Genomic DNA, 18,918 nt, shown 5'->3' on the forward strand with positions numbered 1-18,918 from the left:
ACTAGGCATACGTTAATGAACATGCGAATGATTTCAAGATTTCTAACTGGGAATATTGAAAGGAAACAGATGGGTGAACAAACAGAAGAAGAAAGCGGTTTCTCTCGAGATTAATTTGAACCATGCAAATTTTGAAATTACAAATTAACATGACGTGACAGGCGGAATTTTGAAAAAATTTTCGTACAATACCCTTTACATACGGATACCTTCCATGCTGAACATATATAACAAGATTACAAAAATCCTGGAGGATGGAAGATCAGAAGAATATGCATATCGCGGAAAGCTGCACCAAACATGCAAACTGAATCAGGAACAGATTTTTGTCCAGGATACTCATCATAAATGATCGACTGATGGGTCCATCTGGGTGGATAGGATACTCAGACAAACTGCTGGAAATGCAAAAACGTTTTTTAATAATGGTTTCAGACAATGATTGCTGAACCATTTCCAAACAAACAGTAGTCACTACAATAATATCAATTATAACTTTGACAACATACCACAAACACCCTTTTTAAAATATTTTAGGAGCTCGCATCGGTCTACAGAACTCAGAAACTTCTTGTGTTCTCATTTTGAGTCGAACAACCAAACGGCAAAAACACCAAGCATGATAATTTTACAATCAAGGAACTTACTCGAGAATAACTCATTGGTACTTTAAGCCTGCGCCATTGTAGCTGGTAACTACATTTAAAACAACTGTGATCATTTATAAAATACAGGTCAGGTTATATGGCACCTGATCATATGACACTGCAGCTTCAACATGACAGTCTATTCTGGCCAGGAGGTTATGCATTTGCTTTTATATCGGCTCTTATATCGCCAGAGATCGACTGAATTTTGAACGATTTTCGTGGTACTAAAAACGGGACATTATTGTAATTTCTGTTCTACAAACAAACAAACAATTTGGATGAATATCGAAAGATTCACACCGACAATCAGATCTTTGGCAATGGGGACCGCTTTTTGGCTATCAGGGGATGCACATATTTTCTCACACACAAAAGAGAGAAGGTGGATTATTAAACTACAGATTTTTCCCTGGTTTAAATGATAAATTAAGATTTCTTTGTTAAGTAATTTTTATTTCTTATTTATTGCACATTTATTCATCCATTGCTTTCTTGTGTTTTTTTCAGCATCTGACTGCTTAGGATTTTTTTATTATATATATATATTATACATATTTGATATTTAGATATATAATCAATGTATAGATGCATGTTAGTTTTAAGACTGCATTACTTTGTATTGTATCAATATTATATCTATCTTTTTTATTATATGAAGGAATGAATGATGTAGTTGATTTATTTGATGATATATAAGAGCTTCTTATCCAATTTGATTTTACAATGTATGAGAAAAGCCTACTTATGAAACCGTCTGTTCTTAGCTTCTAAGCGTTAAAATTGGATTATAACTTTTTGGTAAATAAGGGTGCATTTGTTTGCATTCATTTTGTTTTTTTGGGACTATCTTGACTGGCACTTGCCTAGCACTTGCTGCTAGCTGCTTCTCTTGCACTACATATCAAGAACAGTCCATGAACCCACTGACCTAGCCAGTGTCAACAAAGACCAAAACAGAGAGCTAAGAGAAAGCCCAGGCTAAGGGCTTTTGTCCAAAACTTCCCTAATTTCAAACTCAGGAAGGTCTTCCAGTCTTTTAAAAGTCTAATCCACTACAAAGAAATAGGTCCTGGAGAGGTAACAGACAAATACAGGACCCAAGCCTCAAGGTGGCAGAAGCGAAAGTCTTTTTGCACACCATATTCAAAGCTTCTTAGAAGGAAGAAATGTATTTGCCTCTATGGGGACAATGCTGTACAAAACAAACAACACCACATTCTACCATGGAAGATTTAGGATATCCCTCACTGCTGCTGTAGGGGTTACAGAAGGCACCTGCTGTTTTTGGGAAAAGAGAGCCAAATCTGTATGTTTTCAGGCTAAGGCACTTTTCAGGACAGGCTCCACAAGAGAGTGGGAAGGGATTATCCATCGTTCCTTATCCTTCTTGCTCAGTTACTAAGGAAAATCCATAGGTCCCATAAAATGGTAGCTACCAAAAACCAAGCTAAAACAAGCTGGAGTAGCCTGAGCTAGGGGACTCTACCTCCACAAAAAGGCCAGTCACCATCAGGGTCCCTTCAGGGCCCAGTGCTGAGGCAGCTCCTTTTTGGCATCTACTTTTTGAAAGTCAAAGCTAACATTAAAGGCCTCTGGTTGACCAAGTTTGCAGACTGCAAGGGTGGCACGATTACAAAGTCTCCCAAAAACAATATCATCTTCTAAGAGAGTTTTTTTCATAATCTACTAATTATTGCCAGAGCCACGGTATAAAACTGAATGCAACAAACTGAAAACAATATATTTTTGAAAGCCTCCACCCACCCCTGAAAATTACCACATACACAATAAAAACCTAACAGTAAACCCAACAGTTAGGAACTTGTGAACATATGCAGAAAGTGACCTGGCCTTTGACCATACTACTACAAGGAAATCATTCTATACTGCACAACTCATTAGCAAGGGTATGGCATTCCAAGTCCAAAGATTTCATTACCCACTGTACTCAGCTCTCTAGACCAAGCATAGAGTACTGGTCCTAGAGCAGACAAGGCCTCAAACCTCTCTCCCTACAAATGACCAGGTGGAAATACATTATGCCATGCTTCTTTCTCAGACAACAGAAATAACGTCAGAGCAGGTGCCATCCAGTGAGCGGACTACCACCAAGCCCCTAAAAGGTTTAGGTGCTTTAGGCAATGAACATGGAAACCTTCACATGACAAGTATTAAGATGAAAATGCATAAGTGGCAGAAAAGTGTACTGCAGGGACTGAACATACTACTCCAAGCAAAGAATCTTATGTAGTGGCCAGAGGTGCAAACATCAATGATAACAGGAACAAGAGAAAATGCTGAACTGTGCTAAGAGGAAGATATTAAAAACGCAAGAGCCCAACAGCTACCCACAGGAAAATACCTCTAAAAATTAACAACACTATGTATTAAAAGGTCTGCACAATAGGTACAGACATAGCTGCACAAAAGTACAGAGAAACAATTCATGCATGAAATCTGGCTATGTTACAAGGTTTACAGAAAAGTAAGGGAGTCTGAGGCAGTACTAATTGTAAAGAAATTCTGTCTGTGTTAGCAAAATCTAATTTTATTCAATTTAAACAGGTAAGTCTAGTAAGCACAAATATCTTTTTTTCACAGGTAACCCAGGAACGCGGTTTATGTGACTACCTCACATATGCATTTTTTTTTTTTTTTTTTTTAGAGGAAACTGAGGAACTTGAACCCAAAACTAGAGGCTGAAGTTTATTAGCAGATCACAGCCTTAGTTCTCAGAGCTAAACTGCCAAATATATCAAAACAGCCAAAGGAATGAAGTCATGCATACCTTTGCATCTTCTGGGACAAAGATTTTTTTAGCCTTTTTAATCATAGGTTGTGGTTTCAGATCATCTTCTGAAAATTTGTGTTTGCGAGGATCAAACAGTACACCACCAGGCACACTAGATAATATCAAGTCTACAGGATCAGGTATGAAATTAACCGACACTTCAATCTGTTCTGGATCAATTGGGTTAGCAGCCTCTCTGCAAACTTCTTTGGAACCTTAAAAGAAGATAAAAAATAGATTAGTTTTTATAAGTATTTATTAAGGAAAAAAATGTGTAATTGTCACAATTGTGAATGAAAATGGAAATGCACTGACTTTCAATGTCCATGTTACTCCACTATATAAACAAAAGTTATATACTTAACAACAGATTTAGAGAATTGGAGTTCATCTCATTCATCTAAGACTTAACTGCAGGTTCAGGTCAACTCGACACCAAAACTTTATAAAATTCTGTCTCCTCCCATTCTTGTCTTGCACTAGCTAGTTTCTGCAGATTTCTATCTATATTACTCTAGAATTCAGTGGGATAGGTGTGTTGAAGAGGATGGACTTGGATCATCCTGATCTATTGCTAAGACCCTATCCAGCCACTTAAATCACTAGGACCAAGTTGCAAACATAACATCATGGGTGATCAAGAAAGAAATCCCTTGGAGGACTTCCAAGATGCCTGCAAACTGATCAACAACTTAATTTCACCTCATTTGGTGTGAAAACAGAAACTGAGAAAAAGAGCCAGTAAAAAGTACAGCTGTGTACACTTACCATAAATGTAGATGTTCAAATGTATTCACTGTTGCAGTCATTACATTTGGGTAATCTGCTGGCAGGTTGCCCTTAGTCGGCGTGATTAACAAAGTCTTGGGTCCTGCGTCAGTTGTTGTCCCTTTTTCCATGACGTCAGGTCATCAGGGGAACAAAACATGCAGCCAACGCCATTACATCAGTCTTTCTTGCTACACGGTGCCTGAGGCAGAAGCAGTTTGCAAGTGCCTGTCGGCAGACTCCTGAAATTTTCGTTTTCGAGTTTCAGAACCAAAGTCTTTGTTGCTGTAGCATAGACCAGATTCAGGCCTGATGAATCTAGCTTTGTTTCTTCAACTAAAAGCTAAGTAATGTAATAACTGCAACAGTGAAACACGAAGAACATCTGTCAGTTTGGGTAAAAGTCAGTTACTGACTAGTAAGTACACTGTCTAAATGCCTGCAAAGGAGAAATGTAGAAAACCTGAAAGAAAATCAACCAGAAAAGGTGAAGAGAAAACACTGGTTGGGAAGAATCCTGCAGCTGTACAGCAAAAAGCAGTTCAACATTCAAGTTTGGTACAAGAGATTTCTTCCAGTAATTCAGAGGAAAAATAAATCAAATGTACTCAGAGAAGATTAAAACAAATGAAACACAGACTGAATCTATCAATTCAAACAACAAGACTCAACAAAATAGAAGCTTTAACTAGCTACTTAGATAATCTCACAAAACTGCAAAAATCTGAGGCCGAGATGAAGAAAATCCTGGCTGTGTATGTAGCTTCTCAAGGACAGCCATTTCAAAAGCGGTACAGTAAGAAAACCGTCACTTCCCAGTGGCCTAACTGACATGGCATTGGCCTCCAAAGCCAGAGACTGTGGGCTTCTGTCACATCTAAAGTGATATAAATCTGGATACAAGTAGAAATTCTGGGAAGGAGTTAGCATAACAGTTAACATCTTTACATCAGAAATACAAAGTGCAGGGTTTGATTCTGACTTCTGGTTACTGACTAGAATGAATCAGTCTGCAGACTAATAGCCTAGTGTTTGCCTATGAACCTGTGAACCACAGAGCAGAGAAAAAAAGCTAAGATTTTCTGCTGCACTGGAGAAAATGAAGGAATAGACTATCAACTTTACTAAAATACAAATAAGCACCTGGACTAGTGTTCCACAGCAGGATTTAACTGAAATAGCACATACACTGTATGCTTCAAACCTGATCATAAGAAGCCAAGACCTACATTACTAAAGATACAACCATGATACAACCATACCAGCTGAAAGCACTGATCCTTACAAAACTGTGACAGAAAATAAAAGCATTAAAAATTGTTTGTGGAAAATAACTATCCAATTACACCAGGCAGAAGAGAAGCAAATTTATCCCAACAATCAGGGAATGTCGAGATTTAATCAGCTGTCTTCAGAATAGTTTTTTCTGGAGGATCAAAGATATCTTTGGATGTAGAACAGGCTAAGAAGGAAATAAAAAAGTTCATCCAATAAAAAGTGAGTCAGCAAGACGGGGACTCTACTTCCCATTCCTCTAAGAAAGCTCGCACAGAGACTTTGCCAGTGAAACATTTTCCATTGTTCCAAAGAAAAAATGCTTGAGACACACAAAATAAAGCAGATGAGTTGACTAGAAGAATTAGGAAATTCTTGGAATGAACCACAGTCTGGTGTTGGGAGATTGGGAGATGATGATCAAGAAGAAAACTAGCAACACTGAAATTAGTGAATAAATGGGACACTATAAAAGCATCAACCACATTTGTGAATATGGCTTTGCAAGAAAAAGTGGCTGAGAAATACTGTAATTTTGTTGTCTGTTAAACTTCTGGATGGACTGTAAATCATATACCCCACTTTGTGTCATTTTAAATGTACAGAAGGGCATTAAAAGGCTGGATAAAACAGAACAGGTAACCATAAGTAAAACAAAAGTTATGTACTCACCATAATGATGCATCTGAGTTAACTATTTTCATTCTTCCTCAACTGATGGGTTTCGGATATGACCTCAGATCCTACTCGGCTAATTTCACTAGATTCATGGATCCAACTCTCGAGCCCATCCCTTACTCGCAATGCCCCAACAACCCAACATACCTCAGATCAAGTTTGTTGCCCACATTATCAGTAGTTTGTTCTATACAGAATCAGTTGAGAAGAACCAACAACAGATATAACTGCAGCTCAAACAGGGAACGATGGATTCCCAAAACTCTTTCATCGTGTGTCCTCCAGAGAGAAAGGGAAGGGGACTAGGAGTGTGGAAAGTTGAGTAAGAATGAAAATGGATAACGCAGATGCATCATTATGGTGAGTACATAACGTCTGTATCTGAAGTTGTCATTTTCATTCGTTTCTCAGAACAGTCAGGACAGAGTCCCCAGCTAGACAAACCTTGGGTGGTCCTCATGGAAGGATATTTTGAAGTACTGTGAAGCCAAAAGCAGATCCTAGAAATCAAATTTGATTTGTAATGAGCAATAAAGACATGAGCACCAGACCAAGTGGCAGCTGCACAAATGTCATCTACTGAAGTTCTTGACCAAACAGGTCACCACAGATATCGCTGAATGTGCTCTTGTAGTTTAGACAAAGACAACCATCTCTGTTTATAGACAAAGGATATGCAATCGGTTAACCATTTGGATAAAGTAACTTTGGAAACTGCCATGCCCCAATATTTTATGAGAAAATTAGGCAAACAACTGGTCAGACTTTCTGAAATCTTTTGCTCAATGAGGATAAAAACAAAGTTGCCTGTGTACATCCGAAAGATGCAGTGTATATTCACCTTTAGTGGAAAATTTTGGGAAGAAAACAGGAAGGTTAGTGACCTGATTAATGTCAAACTCAGAAGTCACTTTAGGTAAAAAGGATGGGTCAGACTGTAAAGATACTCTATCCTTATGAAAAATCAGGTAATAAGGCTTGGAGGAAAGGGCCTGGAGCTTAGATATTCATCAGGCTGACATAGTGGCAACTAGGGAAATGGTCTTCCAGAACAAAAAAAAAAATTTAGGTCTGATTTGGCTGAAGGTTCAAATGAACTTTGGGTCAAACTTTGAAGTAAGACAGTGAAATCCGATGGAGGAGTAGGGTCCTACACTGGGGCCTTAAGTAAAAAAGTGCTTTTCAGAAAGATTTTGCAGAACTTAGAAGAAGCCAAAGAAGAGTGGCGATATTTTTATTTTGTGGGACAGCCAAAAAGATGTTTTAGACAAGTTTTTAATGTACATCAACCAAACTAATGAATTCCTAAAATTCACTAGCAATAAAAGTAAAATCAACTCCTGAGAGACTTGCTTGGCTACACACATCTGCAGTAGAAGCTGAAGTGAAACTTGCAGTAGTGTATTTTAGTCTTCTGTTAAGTACAAACTTGCAGTTTTAAAAGTACTGTATTTTCATTTTTTCTGTTTCCTAACTGTGTGTTTCTGAACAGTGTGCTGTGTGTCTGTCTGCTATAAGAGGGGGTGGTATCCCTTCTTTGTTATCTGATATTTAATAGCCTAGAGGGAGTCCTCTGTTCTTTAAATGCTAGCCACAATGTTTGAGGAATTATTTTATGCTCAACTCCTGAGAGACTTGCTTGGCTACAAACATATGCATTAGAAGCTGAAGTTAAGTGAAACTTGCAGTAGTGTATTTTAGCCTTCTGTTGAGTACAAACTTGCAGTTTTAAAAGTACTGTATTTTCATTTTTTCTGTTTCCTAATTTTGTGTTTCTGAACAGTGTGCTGTGTGTCTCTCTGCAGTTAGTTCACCGCCCTCCCTCCCTGTTCCTGTGTTGGTGTCTCTGGAATTGCCCGCCCCTCCTGTAAGTCTGTATTAGAACAATCCTCCTATGTCCATCTCATTTGCTCACTTAACAGAGTACAGTGAGATCATATTCAGAGTCTAGTGTTCACTCTACTTAATACAGAAAGAAGGTTTGAGAAGACCAGCCCACTTAGGTTCCTAACTTCCTCTCTCCTTGCACTTAAAAAAAAAAAAAATGTGCACTTTATTCATCTGCTTTTAGTGTATTTGCCTTTCCTCCTACTTTATTCTGCTTTTCTTAAAAGTACTCAATTTTATTTATTCTGCTTTATTACTACTTGGTAGTAGCCTGATTAAATTGTAACTGTTATTCTAAGTCTTTTGGTTTAAGCTGAGTCAAAAGGCAGTCACAAAACGAAACTTTCGCCACTAGGAGGTCAGCCAAAGCTCTTTATTCCAAAAACAAGTGAACAAGGCTAAAGCCAGCCATAAAAACGTGTAAACGCCTTAATCCTCTGATAACAGACGGTATGCGTTTTCGTCAAATTCTCGACTTCAGACAATCAGTACATCCAATTAACACAGTATATATAACATTTACCATCAATTAATTAATTAAAATTGTTTCAAAATTTAAAGACACATCAAGATTAAAATTGTGAAAGAAGTCATTTAAAATGCCATTTGAAAATGCTATACATATAACTATTTGTAAGAATTCATAGGGCATATGTATACAACATTTAAAAATATTTAAAAATATATGCAATTACATGTTTCCATTGATGTTTCAAAATGCATAAAATTATAGTATGATGATCTTGTAATAATAAAGTGCTACTGCAGAAAAATCAATTCAATTCTCATGTGTTATAACTACCACATGAAATAAAAAACACAAGCATCTAAATATGAAAATACCTATAAATTCTCATATACAAAACTTGAAACCTAAAAACTTTATAAAGATGTTTTCATAAGAAAAACTTGTTGAAATTCATAAATTCATATAAAATGAATAATAAGGTTTAAGCACTTGGGCTTCATACAGGCTGTTTTACATTAAGAAGGTTTGTGGTCTGCACTGCTGTGGCAGGACATGTAGCTTACATCCTTCTAAGCTGGGAACTGCTGATTGAAGGCAGTGTTTGCTATTCTAAAAGTGTATTAGTTCTGGCTTAAGCACTTGGGCTTCAGACCGTTACTCTACATTAAGAAGGTTTGTGGTCTGCACTCTTGTGAGAGGAGAGGCTGGATTCAGCCCTTCTGAGCTGGGAATTTCTGGTCACATGCTTATTGTGCCTGCTTATTTGAACTGTTTCTGAAATTGTTGCGCCTACATTGTTGCTGTAGCATAAACCAGATTCAGGCCTGCTGAATCTAGCTTTGTTTGCATAACTTGAGCACTGATCCAGGCCATCTTTTTTGGAGAAGGTTCCCCCTGCACCCTAGTAGCAGGAGTGTGCAGTTAGAACTTGTCTGATTGAAGACTGCTGGAACAGGGCTCAGTTTTGTGCTTTTTTTCCTGGTTAAACTGGGTAACTTGTTTAAATCAGTTTATTCATTTTCTATTGTTTTATATATATAAAAAATTGCACTTTATTAATCTGCTTTTACTGTATTTGTGTTTCTTCCTACTTTATTACAAGAGGCATAGACTACAACTCTGATCTGTAATATATAACAATAAGTATCCTTTTCTGTGCATTTAAAGTGTTTTTTGTGAGTGTATCTGCTTTATTTTCTGGAAAAAAAAATGTATATATACTTGTTTCCCGCCTTTCTAAGCTAGTACAGTCCAGTTTTCAGGTTAGTGCTGAATTCAGGGCTGTGTTACAAATCTCTGTGTTTGCCCATACCTTACTTGGATAGAAGGAAGTTTCTCTGTTCACTGTGAGAGAGGGAGCTTTGAGCAGCCTATCTGTCCCTGGAGGAGTGGTTTCAGCCCAGAAATTAGTAGTTTATTGGTCATTTTGAGCTAATTTCTATGTCTTTCATTTCCTTGCTATAAATACCCTATTTGTACAGTTTTGTGTGCCGGGCAGCACCGGTTAGCCAGGGTAAAACTATTCCCGGCTCCACAAAGTCTCCTCTTCAATTTTTCCCTTAGAACTAGACAAGCTTTCAACTTAAGCACTCAAGATATTCATTTCTCAGCCCGGCACTTGCTCAAAACTTATAGCAAGCACTTATAAACCCTAGCACTAGACCTTCCTGTACTGTACAGAAGGACAAGGCTCTTTATTCGACCTTACCAGCCAACCAGTAAAACAGTTCACTGTACCCATCCAGGCATGTCCAAAGGGCAGTTTCAAGTGTACTCTCCAGTCCAACTGGTGAATCCGGGCATTTTGAGGCAATGTTACAACTGCCTCATGTACACAGACAACCCCCTCCTCCTACCACCAAACACTAATACATGCAAGAGATGCAATTATACAGCCAAACTGGAGGCTAAGCTCTCTCAACCCAAGACTGGATCAGACAGTCAAGAGGAGAAGGGAAATACATGCATCACACCACCAGTCTCACAGAGACCCATTAAACCAGCACTGGCAAAAAACACACATAAATACATGAAAACATACTCAGAGGCTCTAAATAAAAATCTGCAAAACCAACAGAGACCCCCAAAGCAAACATCCAAGCAACCTCCACCCCCCAACACAAACCATGAAAAGTACAGTTTTGTACCTACCATAAATGTAGATGTTCGAGGATCTCCATTGCTGCAGTCCTTACATATGGGTATTCCGCTGTCCACAATCGGCCCGAATACCAAAGGGCTAGAACCGGCGTCGGTCATCGGCGCCCGAGACTGACGTCAGTACGTGCCAGTACAAATGCGCATGACCGACGCCATACCCTCAGTCTTTCTTGCCTCAGACGTCAGAATGCAAAAAACACCACCCAAACCCCAACCTAAAAAGACAAAGGGGGGAAGGAGGGAGGGAAAATTGGACTGCAGCAATGGAGATCCTCGAACATCTACATTTATGGTAGGTACAAAACTGTACTATGTTCTTCGTCTCCCATTGCTGCAGTCCTTACATATGGGTAGAATCCCAGAGCAACGGAAAAAAAGGGAGGCTGGCCAACTAAATAGCATTAGGAGCTGCTAACATGCCCTGTAAGATTGCAGTGGCAAACCCAGCCCTAGACTTAGAATAAAGAGGTAAATGATAATGCTTTGTAAAGGTATGTACAGAACTCCAAGTAGCTGCCTCTAGAATGTCTTTAGTAGCTACCCCTCTCAAAAAAGCAGTAGAGGTGGCCGTAGCCCTAGTAGAATGAGGCCTGATCCCAACTGGAACATCCTTTCCATGATGAGAGTAACAAAAGCAATACAATGGCCAATCCACTTGGAAATAGTTTGTTTCGAGACAGCTTTCCCTCGTGAAGTCAAAGCAAACGAAACAAATAATTGTTGAGATCTTCTGAACTCTTTGGTTCTGCTCAAATAATACCTTAACTGCCTATGTACATCCAAAGAATGCAAAACTTTTTCCCCTTCATTTTGGGGGTTAGCATAAAAAGTAGGCAAATGTATAGATTGGTTCAATGCCACATTAGAAATCACTTTAGGCAGAAAAGTAGGATTAGTACGTAAGGAAACTCTGTCCTTGTGAAAAATCAGAAAAGGTTCCACTGCCATGAGGGCCTGTAATTCAGATACCCTTCTAGCAGAAGTAACAGCCATTAAAAAAGCAGTCTTCCAAGACAACAACTTCAATTCAGCAGTAGCTGCAGGTTCAAAAGGAGGCAGAGTCAGCTTTTCCAAAACAAAATTAAGATCCCAGGTAGGAGTAGGAGCCCTCCGCAGGGGTCTTATATTCTTTGCCCCTCTAAGAAACTGTTTAACCAATGGATGTGAAAATAAAGGAGGGTCACAATCATAGTGAGCAGAAATAGCTGCAGCATGCACTTTTACAGAAGAGAAGGACAAACCCTTGTCCAATAAAACAGTCAAATATTGCAATGTACAACTCAAATTAGGCAATTTGACATCAAAGCCTTTAGCTGAACTCCAAAGAAAAAATCTCTTCCATTTATCAGCATAAACTTTTCGAGTACTAGGGCCTGGCTTCCAAAATAACATCCAAAACTTGTTGAGGGAGCTGAAGGCCCTCCTTCTCTAAAACAGAATGCCAGGCTGTCAGGTGTAGGGATTGCACCCTGACATTGAGAAAATGATTGTTTTCCTGAGACAATAAGTGAGGAATCTGTGGTAATGGCCAAGGTGTTCCATGAATTAGGCTCCTCAACAGAGGGTACCAATGCTGACGAGGCCAATCCGGTGCTATAAGGATCATGCAAGGTTTGTCCCTCCTGACTTTCAACAGCACCTTTGGAAGAAGAGGCAAAGGAGGAAAAGCATACACGTGAAGGTTGCTCCAACTGAAGGATAGTGCATCTATTTTCCAGGCTTTTGGATGAAACAGCCTTGTGCAAAACAGTGGCAGTTGGAAATTCAGAGGAGAAGCGAACAGATCTATGTCTGGAGTTCCCCAAGCCATGGTCAACTGAAGAAATACCTGAGGGTCCAATTTCCATTCGTGAGGATCCACAATCTGTCTGCTCAGAACATCTGCTAAAGAATTTTGTGCTCCTGGCAGAAACTGTGCTCAAAGAGTGATGTGCAGATTCAAAGCAGTTTCCCATAACAGCATTGCTGGTCAGCAAAGAGGGTAAGAATGAGTTCCCCCCTGCTTGTTGATGTACCACATGACAGTTGTGTTGTCTGTTCAAATCAACACCAGTCCTGGTTGAAGTAGGCTCTTGAATCCTTCCAAAGCAAATTGAACTGCCAGCATCTCTTTCATGTTGATATGCAAGTGAAGTAGCTCTGGGGGCCAAAGGTCTTGAATCCATTTTCCTCTGAAATGAGCTCCCCAGGCTGACTCCGAGGCGTCTGTCGTCAATATCTGACTTGCCTCTGGTTGGGTCACAGAGAGCCCCTTGTTTAGGTGACATTCCTGAGCCCACCACAGAAATTCTTTCTGAATGCAAGGTAGAATCCGAATGACAGTGTCCAAATCGTGGCTGTGTTGAGTCCAAACGCTTTTGAGATACCATTGTAGCTTCCTCATATGCAGTTTGGCATTGGGAAGTACTAGAATGCAAGATGCCATGAACCCCAAGGCTTGAAGGACTGCCCTTGCAGTCAGCCTGGACATTACTGATAGCTGTTGGAAGTATAGGTGAAGATTTCTTTGTTTGTCCAGGGTAAGAAATGTCATCTGAGCAGCTGTATTCAGTCTTACACCCAGAAAACACATCTCTTGTGAGGGTACTAGACTGGACTTTATTTCGTTCACAGAATACCCTAGGCATCTTAAAACTGTCATTACATACTGCAGATGTTGAAGAAGTTTGTGCTTGCCTTGAGCCAGAATCAAACAGTCGTCCAGATAAGGATAAATTTGAATTCCTGTTAGTCTGAGAAAAGCTATTACTGGAGCCAGGACTTTGTGAATACCCTGGGCGCAGTAGACAAGCCAAAGGGCAATGCAGAGAACTGATAATGCAAATTCCCATTCCGAAATCTCAGGAATTTTCTGCAACTGGGCCTGATAGGAATGTGAAGATAGGCCTCTTTGAGATCCAGAGTCACCATCCAGTGATCTTTGCCCAGCATAGGTAACAGCTGTTGCAGTGTTAACATCTTGAATTTTGGAATTTCCAGAAAGGTGTTTAGAATGGACAAATCCAGAATTGGTCTCCAAGTATTTCCTTTCTTTGGCACTAAGAAAAGACGGGAATAAAACCCTGTGCCTCTTTCTGCAGAAGGTACTTCCTGTATTGCTCCCAACTGAAGCAGAGAAGAAATTTGTGCCTGTGCTTCCAGTCTTTGCTGATGAGGCACATCCGGCATACCTTTGAAAGGAGGGAATGTGTGAAAATAAAATTTGTAGCCTCGATTTATTATGTCCAATACCCATTTGTCTTGGGTAACCAAATGCCAATTCCTTTTGAAAAGTCCCAGTTTTCCTCCTAGAGGAGCTGCCAGCAAGGCAGAGTCCGGCAGCTGAAGACACAGGTCATTGGGTCTGTTTCCGAAAGGACTGACCCTGCCCTCCCCAGCAGAAGGGGTAGAAGAACTCAAAGACCTAGAAGTAACAGGGCCCGAGAGGAAGCCCTACCTCTACCTCGCCTCGACCTGCCCTAGATTGATAATCCGAAGAGGGAAAGACCATCCCTTAGCAGGCCAATTCCTACTGAAATTAGGGGGCTGAACCTGTAAAAGTCCTTAACTGTCTGCATAGACTTAGCTTTTTCCTCCATTTTTTCAAAACTGATTCTACTGGAGGGCCAAAAGAACATCAGATTGCAGAGGAGCATCCATAATTCGAGCCTTAACATGCTCTGACAAGGTCTGATCTTTAAGCCAGGCATGCCTGCACAACTGAACTAGTAGCAGCCACCCTGGAAGAAGCCTGTAAAGCATCAAAACCACACTGCAAAGAATGCTTACCAACTTGGTCTGAAGCATGCACTAAATCCTGAAGCTCCTTACATTCAATACCTTCAGCTAAAGCATCTACTTTACATTTCAATTGGCCCAGCAAATAATTTTGATACCTGAGCATATGAAACTGACAATTTAAAGCTCTCATAGCCAAAGTAGAAGAGGTATACAGTTTTTACCCCACCTATCCAGGGCCCTAGCATACTTGTCCAGAGGAACTGGATTCCTAACCACAGAAGCCCTAACACCTTTGGGGCCTTGAGTAATAGTTTCTGGATCAGCCCTAGGACTCTTATATAAGTACTTGTGAGCTTCGGAACCCTGTAGTATCTATCTGGTTTAACCGGGCAGGAGGCAGAGAATCTGGGTTAAGGGCAGCCTCAGAAAATACATCCTGAACATCATCCAGTACAGGGGAATAGCCAAGGGCCTATGCTGAGGCAAAACAAGAATTCTCTTAGCCTTTTACGAGAATCAGAATAATCCTGGCCCTCCCATTTGAAATGTTCCCTCATGGAATGCAAAGTCCCAGAGAAAGAAAAATCTCCTGGAGGGGACGAGGGAGTAGTGTCCTCAGCCTCCGAATCAGAATAGGGAGGGAAATCCTGAAGTTCTTCTACAGAGGAATCTGACTCATTGGAAGACTGAACCAAACTCTCCAACTCTGTCTCTACCCTGGGCCTCTTGGGGGGCATAGAACCCCTAATTAAAGTAATCAAATCTTCAGCCATCTTTAACATGTGCTTCCTAGGAGCTGGACCCTGGGGACTAGCACCAGCAGGGGCAGACTTAGACTTAGAAAGGGCTTTGCTTTGAGAAGGAGGAGGCCTAACTACCCTATGAGGGGAGGGAACCAATGACATCAGAGAAGCACCCTCAGCCTGGCCTAACACAGGAGAAGCCACTTCCTGTAGTAACAAAGGCTCCCCTTGAGACTCAGGTAAACTTTCAGAAGGAGCCGCTGAAGTAGTCAGTGGTTCTACAGAACCGGCGTCCGGAGTGGACTCATCCTGTTTGGACCGCAAAGACTTCTCTTTGCACCAGGCGTCGGAGAATCCGACGGCATGCTGTAATTACAACGGTTACCAAACACCAGCCTAGCACAGTCCAACCGACGTTTAATAGTACGCTTGTTAAAAGTAGCACAAAAGCGACACCCAACAACGTCGTGCTCAGGCCCCAAACAAGGAATGCAGAGTGAATGGTAATCCCTATGAGGAATCTGTTTCCCACAAGAAATAGAGTTAACTTTTTCTGACATCCGTCAATACTGAGGCAAGAAAAAGACAAAAGTGTCCCCAACGGGGTACTTAGCCCAACTTGGTTCCCGGTCTGAAACTCGAAAACCGACAATTCCAGAACGCCGAACGGCACTTGCAAATGCTGCTTCTGCTAAGGACCACGCGGCAAGAAAGACTGAGGTTATGGCGTCAGTCATGTGCATTTGTACTGGCACGTACTGACGTCAGTCTCGGGCGCCGATGACCGACGCCGGTTCTAGCCCTTTGGTATTCGGGCCGATTGTGGACAGCGGAATACCCATATGTAAGGACTGCAGCAATGGGAGACGAAGAACATCACATACTTCACAAAACCAGTGTGCCATGCAATCACAGCCCTTATGGCAAAATAACATACCCAACATACGAGTAATAGGTGACTCTATAGTCAGGCACACTGACGTCCCACTCAGTAGGCTGAATAAAGAGAAGTTTACTGTTAGCTGCCTGTCGGGTGCCAGGATCCACCACATAACACAAGCACTCAGGTCACTCCAGAACAAGTACAAATATGACTCTGTCATTGTCCATGTTGGTGTGAATGACCTGAGCTGCACCTCCCTGGACTACATGAAAAGAGACATGGAAAAGCTCTCTGATCACATAGCCCAGGCCTGTATGACCCTGACCCTGAGTAGCATCCTGCCCTCACCAAAAATGATAACACGGTATAAAGAAAAAATTCTCGATTTCAACAATTGGCTAAGTTTCTGGTGTCATTCAAAGGGGATCCAGTGTCTGTCCGCCTGGGATGACATGCTCGACAAGCCACGCTGCTTCACTACAGACGGCTTGCACCTGTCACCCTTAGGCCTTTGAATACTGGCCAAGGCTCTCGCCACCCCCCATAGTGCCTTTTTTAGGCAAGGCTCAAAAGACAAACCCACTGCCGTAAATAGCACAAGTAACAAAAAACTGAGGGTGATGCTACTCAATGCCAGAAGTCTAAACCTCAAAATGCACGCACTCTAGGCACTCCTCAGTATGGAGAAAATCGATATATGCAGTAACAGAAACCTGGTTTAAGGCTCTAGAGAGCACCTCCAGCACTACCAGGCTACAACTCATACCATACATTTCGGCCACAGAACCCAAACCGAAACACAAAAGGTGGGGGCGTATCCATATTCATCAAGTATACCCACACCTCCAAGTTAATGGCACAGCACGATGCTTCAGAGATCATTCACATGCAACTAACAACGGACAAAACTGCAATTCAAATTGTAGCTTGCTAAAGATCACCCACCATGTCCCAGGACCCCATTCTGTGTTTCGGGAAATAATGGGAAACAAAGGTCCTACCAAACACCCTAATATTGGGTGATTTTAATTACCCAAACATTAACTGAGAGAACTACTCAAGCACTAACTCCCTTGCCCAACATTTCCTAGAATTTATAAACTCAAATGCCCTGGTTCAACTGGTCAACACTCCCACCAGAGGTGACAACATATTGGACCTGGTCATCACCAACATGGGCGACCGGTGTTTCACACAGGAGGTCAACCCCTCGCTGGTTAGATTTGACCATAAACAAATCACTTTGGATATCCACATTCCGCCCCCACCCCCGGCCAAGAAAACCACCGTGAAAAACTTTTCAAAAGCAAACTTCACGTTATTTAAGACTGAGGTGAAAAGTTTCAAAGCCCCCATGCTAAAGGATAATGCTGTCCAAGTTGCAAATTCCTTTACTAATGCATTCTATGGGCACCTACAAGAATGCATGGATCGTGCCATCCCAAGCAAAACCAACACTCACTCCTCCAAGAAAAGGAAACTAGTCTGGTGGACTCCTGCCATAAACAAGCTATACAACAGGAGGTACAGTAAAGAGTAAAATCCCAAGAAGGGAAGACATCCCTGATCAGTATCAGCAAGAAAGTACGATCCCTCATGAAATCATCCAAGGCGAGCTTTGAAAGAAAAATTGCCAAGGACTCCAAAGATAACCACAAGGCATTCTTTAGCTATGTCAAGAATCTATGTGGTAATGGTCTGATCTGCTCGGAGTTAGTGCAGAATGGCACAAAATACACTGAACCGACCAATATCGCCAACGTCCTGGCAGACAGGTTCAGTGCAAACTTCAACCCGCTCTCACCCCCAAAAGGGCCCATAACCATACCAGAAGAACGTAGAGTCCGTGAAATCACAGACAGTGAAGTTAAAACAGCCCTCTCTAAAGCCAGAAACACAGCATCAATCGGACCAGACGGTGTCCCAGGCTGCGTCCTACACAAGCTCAAAGACGAACTAACCCCTCACCTAAACACGCTGTTCAAACTCAGCCTCTCCACAGGCTACGTACCCATACAGTGGCGCACAGCAACGGTTATTGTGCTCCACAAAGGTGGAGCCACAACAGACCCTGGGAACTATTGCCCTATAAGCCTGACTAGCTTGGTCTGCAAGGCTATGGAGCGCATCATCATGGAACTCATTAACAGAGACATTGGGAACCTCCAAATACTGGACCCTATCCAGTTCAGCTTTGTTAAGGGCAGATCATGCCTCCTAAACCTGGTGGACTTCTTTGAGACAGTTACCAAGGCTATAGACAAGGGAAAGGTGGTACACACAGCCTACCTAGACCTCGCTAAGGCCTTCGACACCATTCCCCATTCTGGTATTTTAGACAAGCTCACCATAAACCCCTACGTCACAAGATGGGTTGCCAACTGGCTCACGGACAGAACCCACATGGTGAGAGTTGCGGGAGCTAGGTCCGACTCGAAACTAGTTGCAAGTGGCGTTCCCCAGAGCTCAGTCCTAGGACCCCTCCTGTTTGGCATATACTTCTCAGAGGTACAGGCAAGCACAGGAGGACTATGGCTGACCATGTTCGCAGACGACTGCAAACTAGGGGCTATAATTGACTCTCCTGCTGACACAGATATCTTCCAAAAGGGTGTCACTAAGACGGACACCTGGTGTCAAAATCATGGCCTCAAGCTAAATGCCAAAAAGTGCACAGTCACCCCCTTTGGAAAAAACAAAGTACCCACAAACTACCACATTGGTGGTAGTCCCCTAAATACGGAAGACATAATAAGGGATCTGGGGACCTAAGTAGATAGTAATCTCACCTTTGATAATCACATTGCTAAAGTGGTTAGAAAATCCTTTTACATGGCCCACCTAATCACAAAAGGGTTCGTATCCAGATCAAAAGAGGTCATTGTGCCCCTCTA

The 18,918-nt window shown here is 41.5% G+C and overlaps 1 protein-coding gene across 1 annotated transcript in view; it reads right to left on the bottom strand.

Annotated features, from left to right (window-relative positions):
* Window positions 1-18,918, bottom strand: part of LOC122814564 (thyrotroph embryonic factor-like) — a 258,744-nt gene that overhangs the window by 91,954 nt on the left and 147,872 nt on the right. The window contains exon 3 of the mRNA XM_044087096.1: window positions 3,439-3,656. Within this exon, the coding sequence (XP_043943031.1) occupies window positions 3,439-3,656 (218 nt within the window). The remainder of the gene's footprint in view (window positions 1-3,438; window positions 3,657-18,918) is intronic.

This window comes from Protopterus annectens, chromosome 1.part1, assembly GCF_019279795.1.
Source record: "Protopterus annectens isolate FY-2018-M chromosome 1.part1, PAN1.0, whole genome shotgun sequence".
NCBI lineage: Eukaryota > Metazoa > Chordata > Ceratodontiformes > Protopteridae > Protopterus > Protopterus annectens.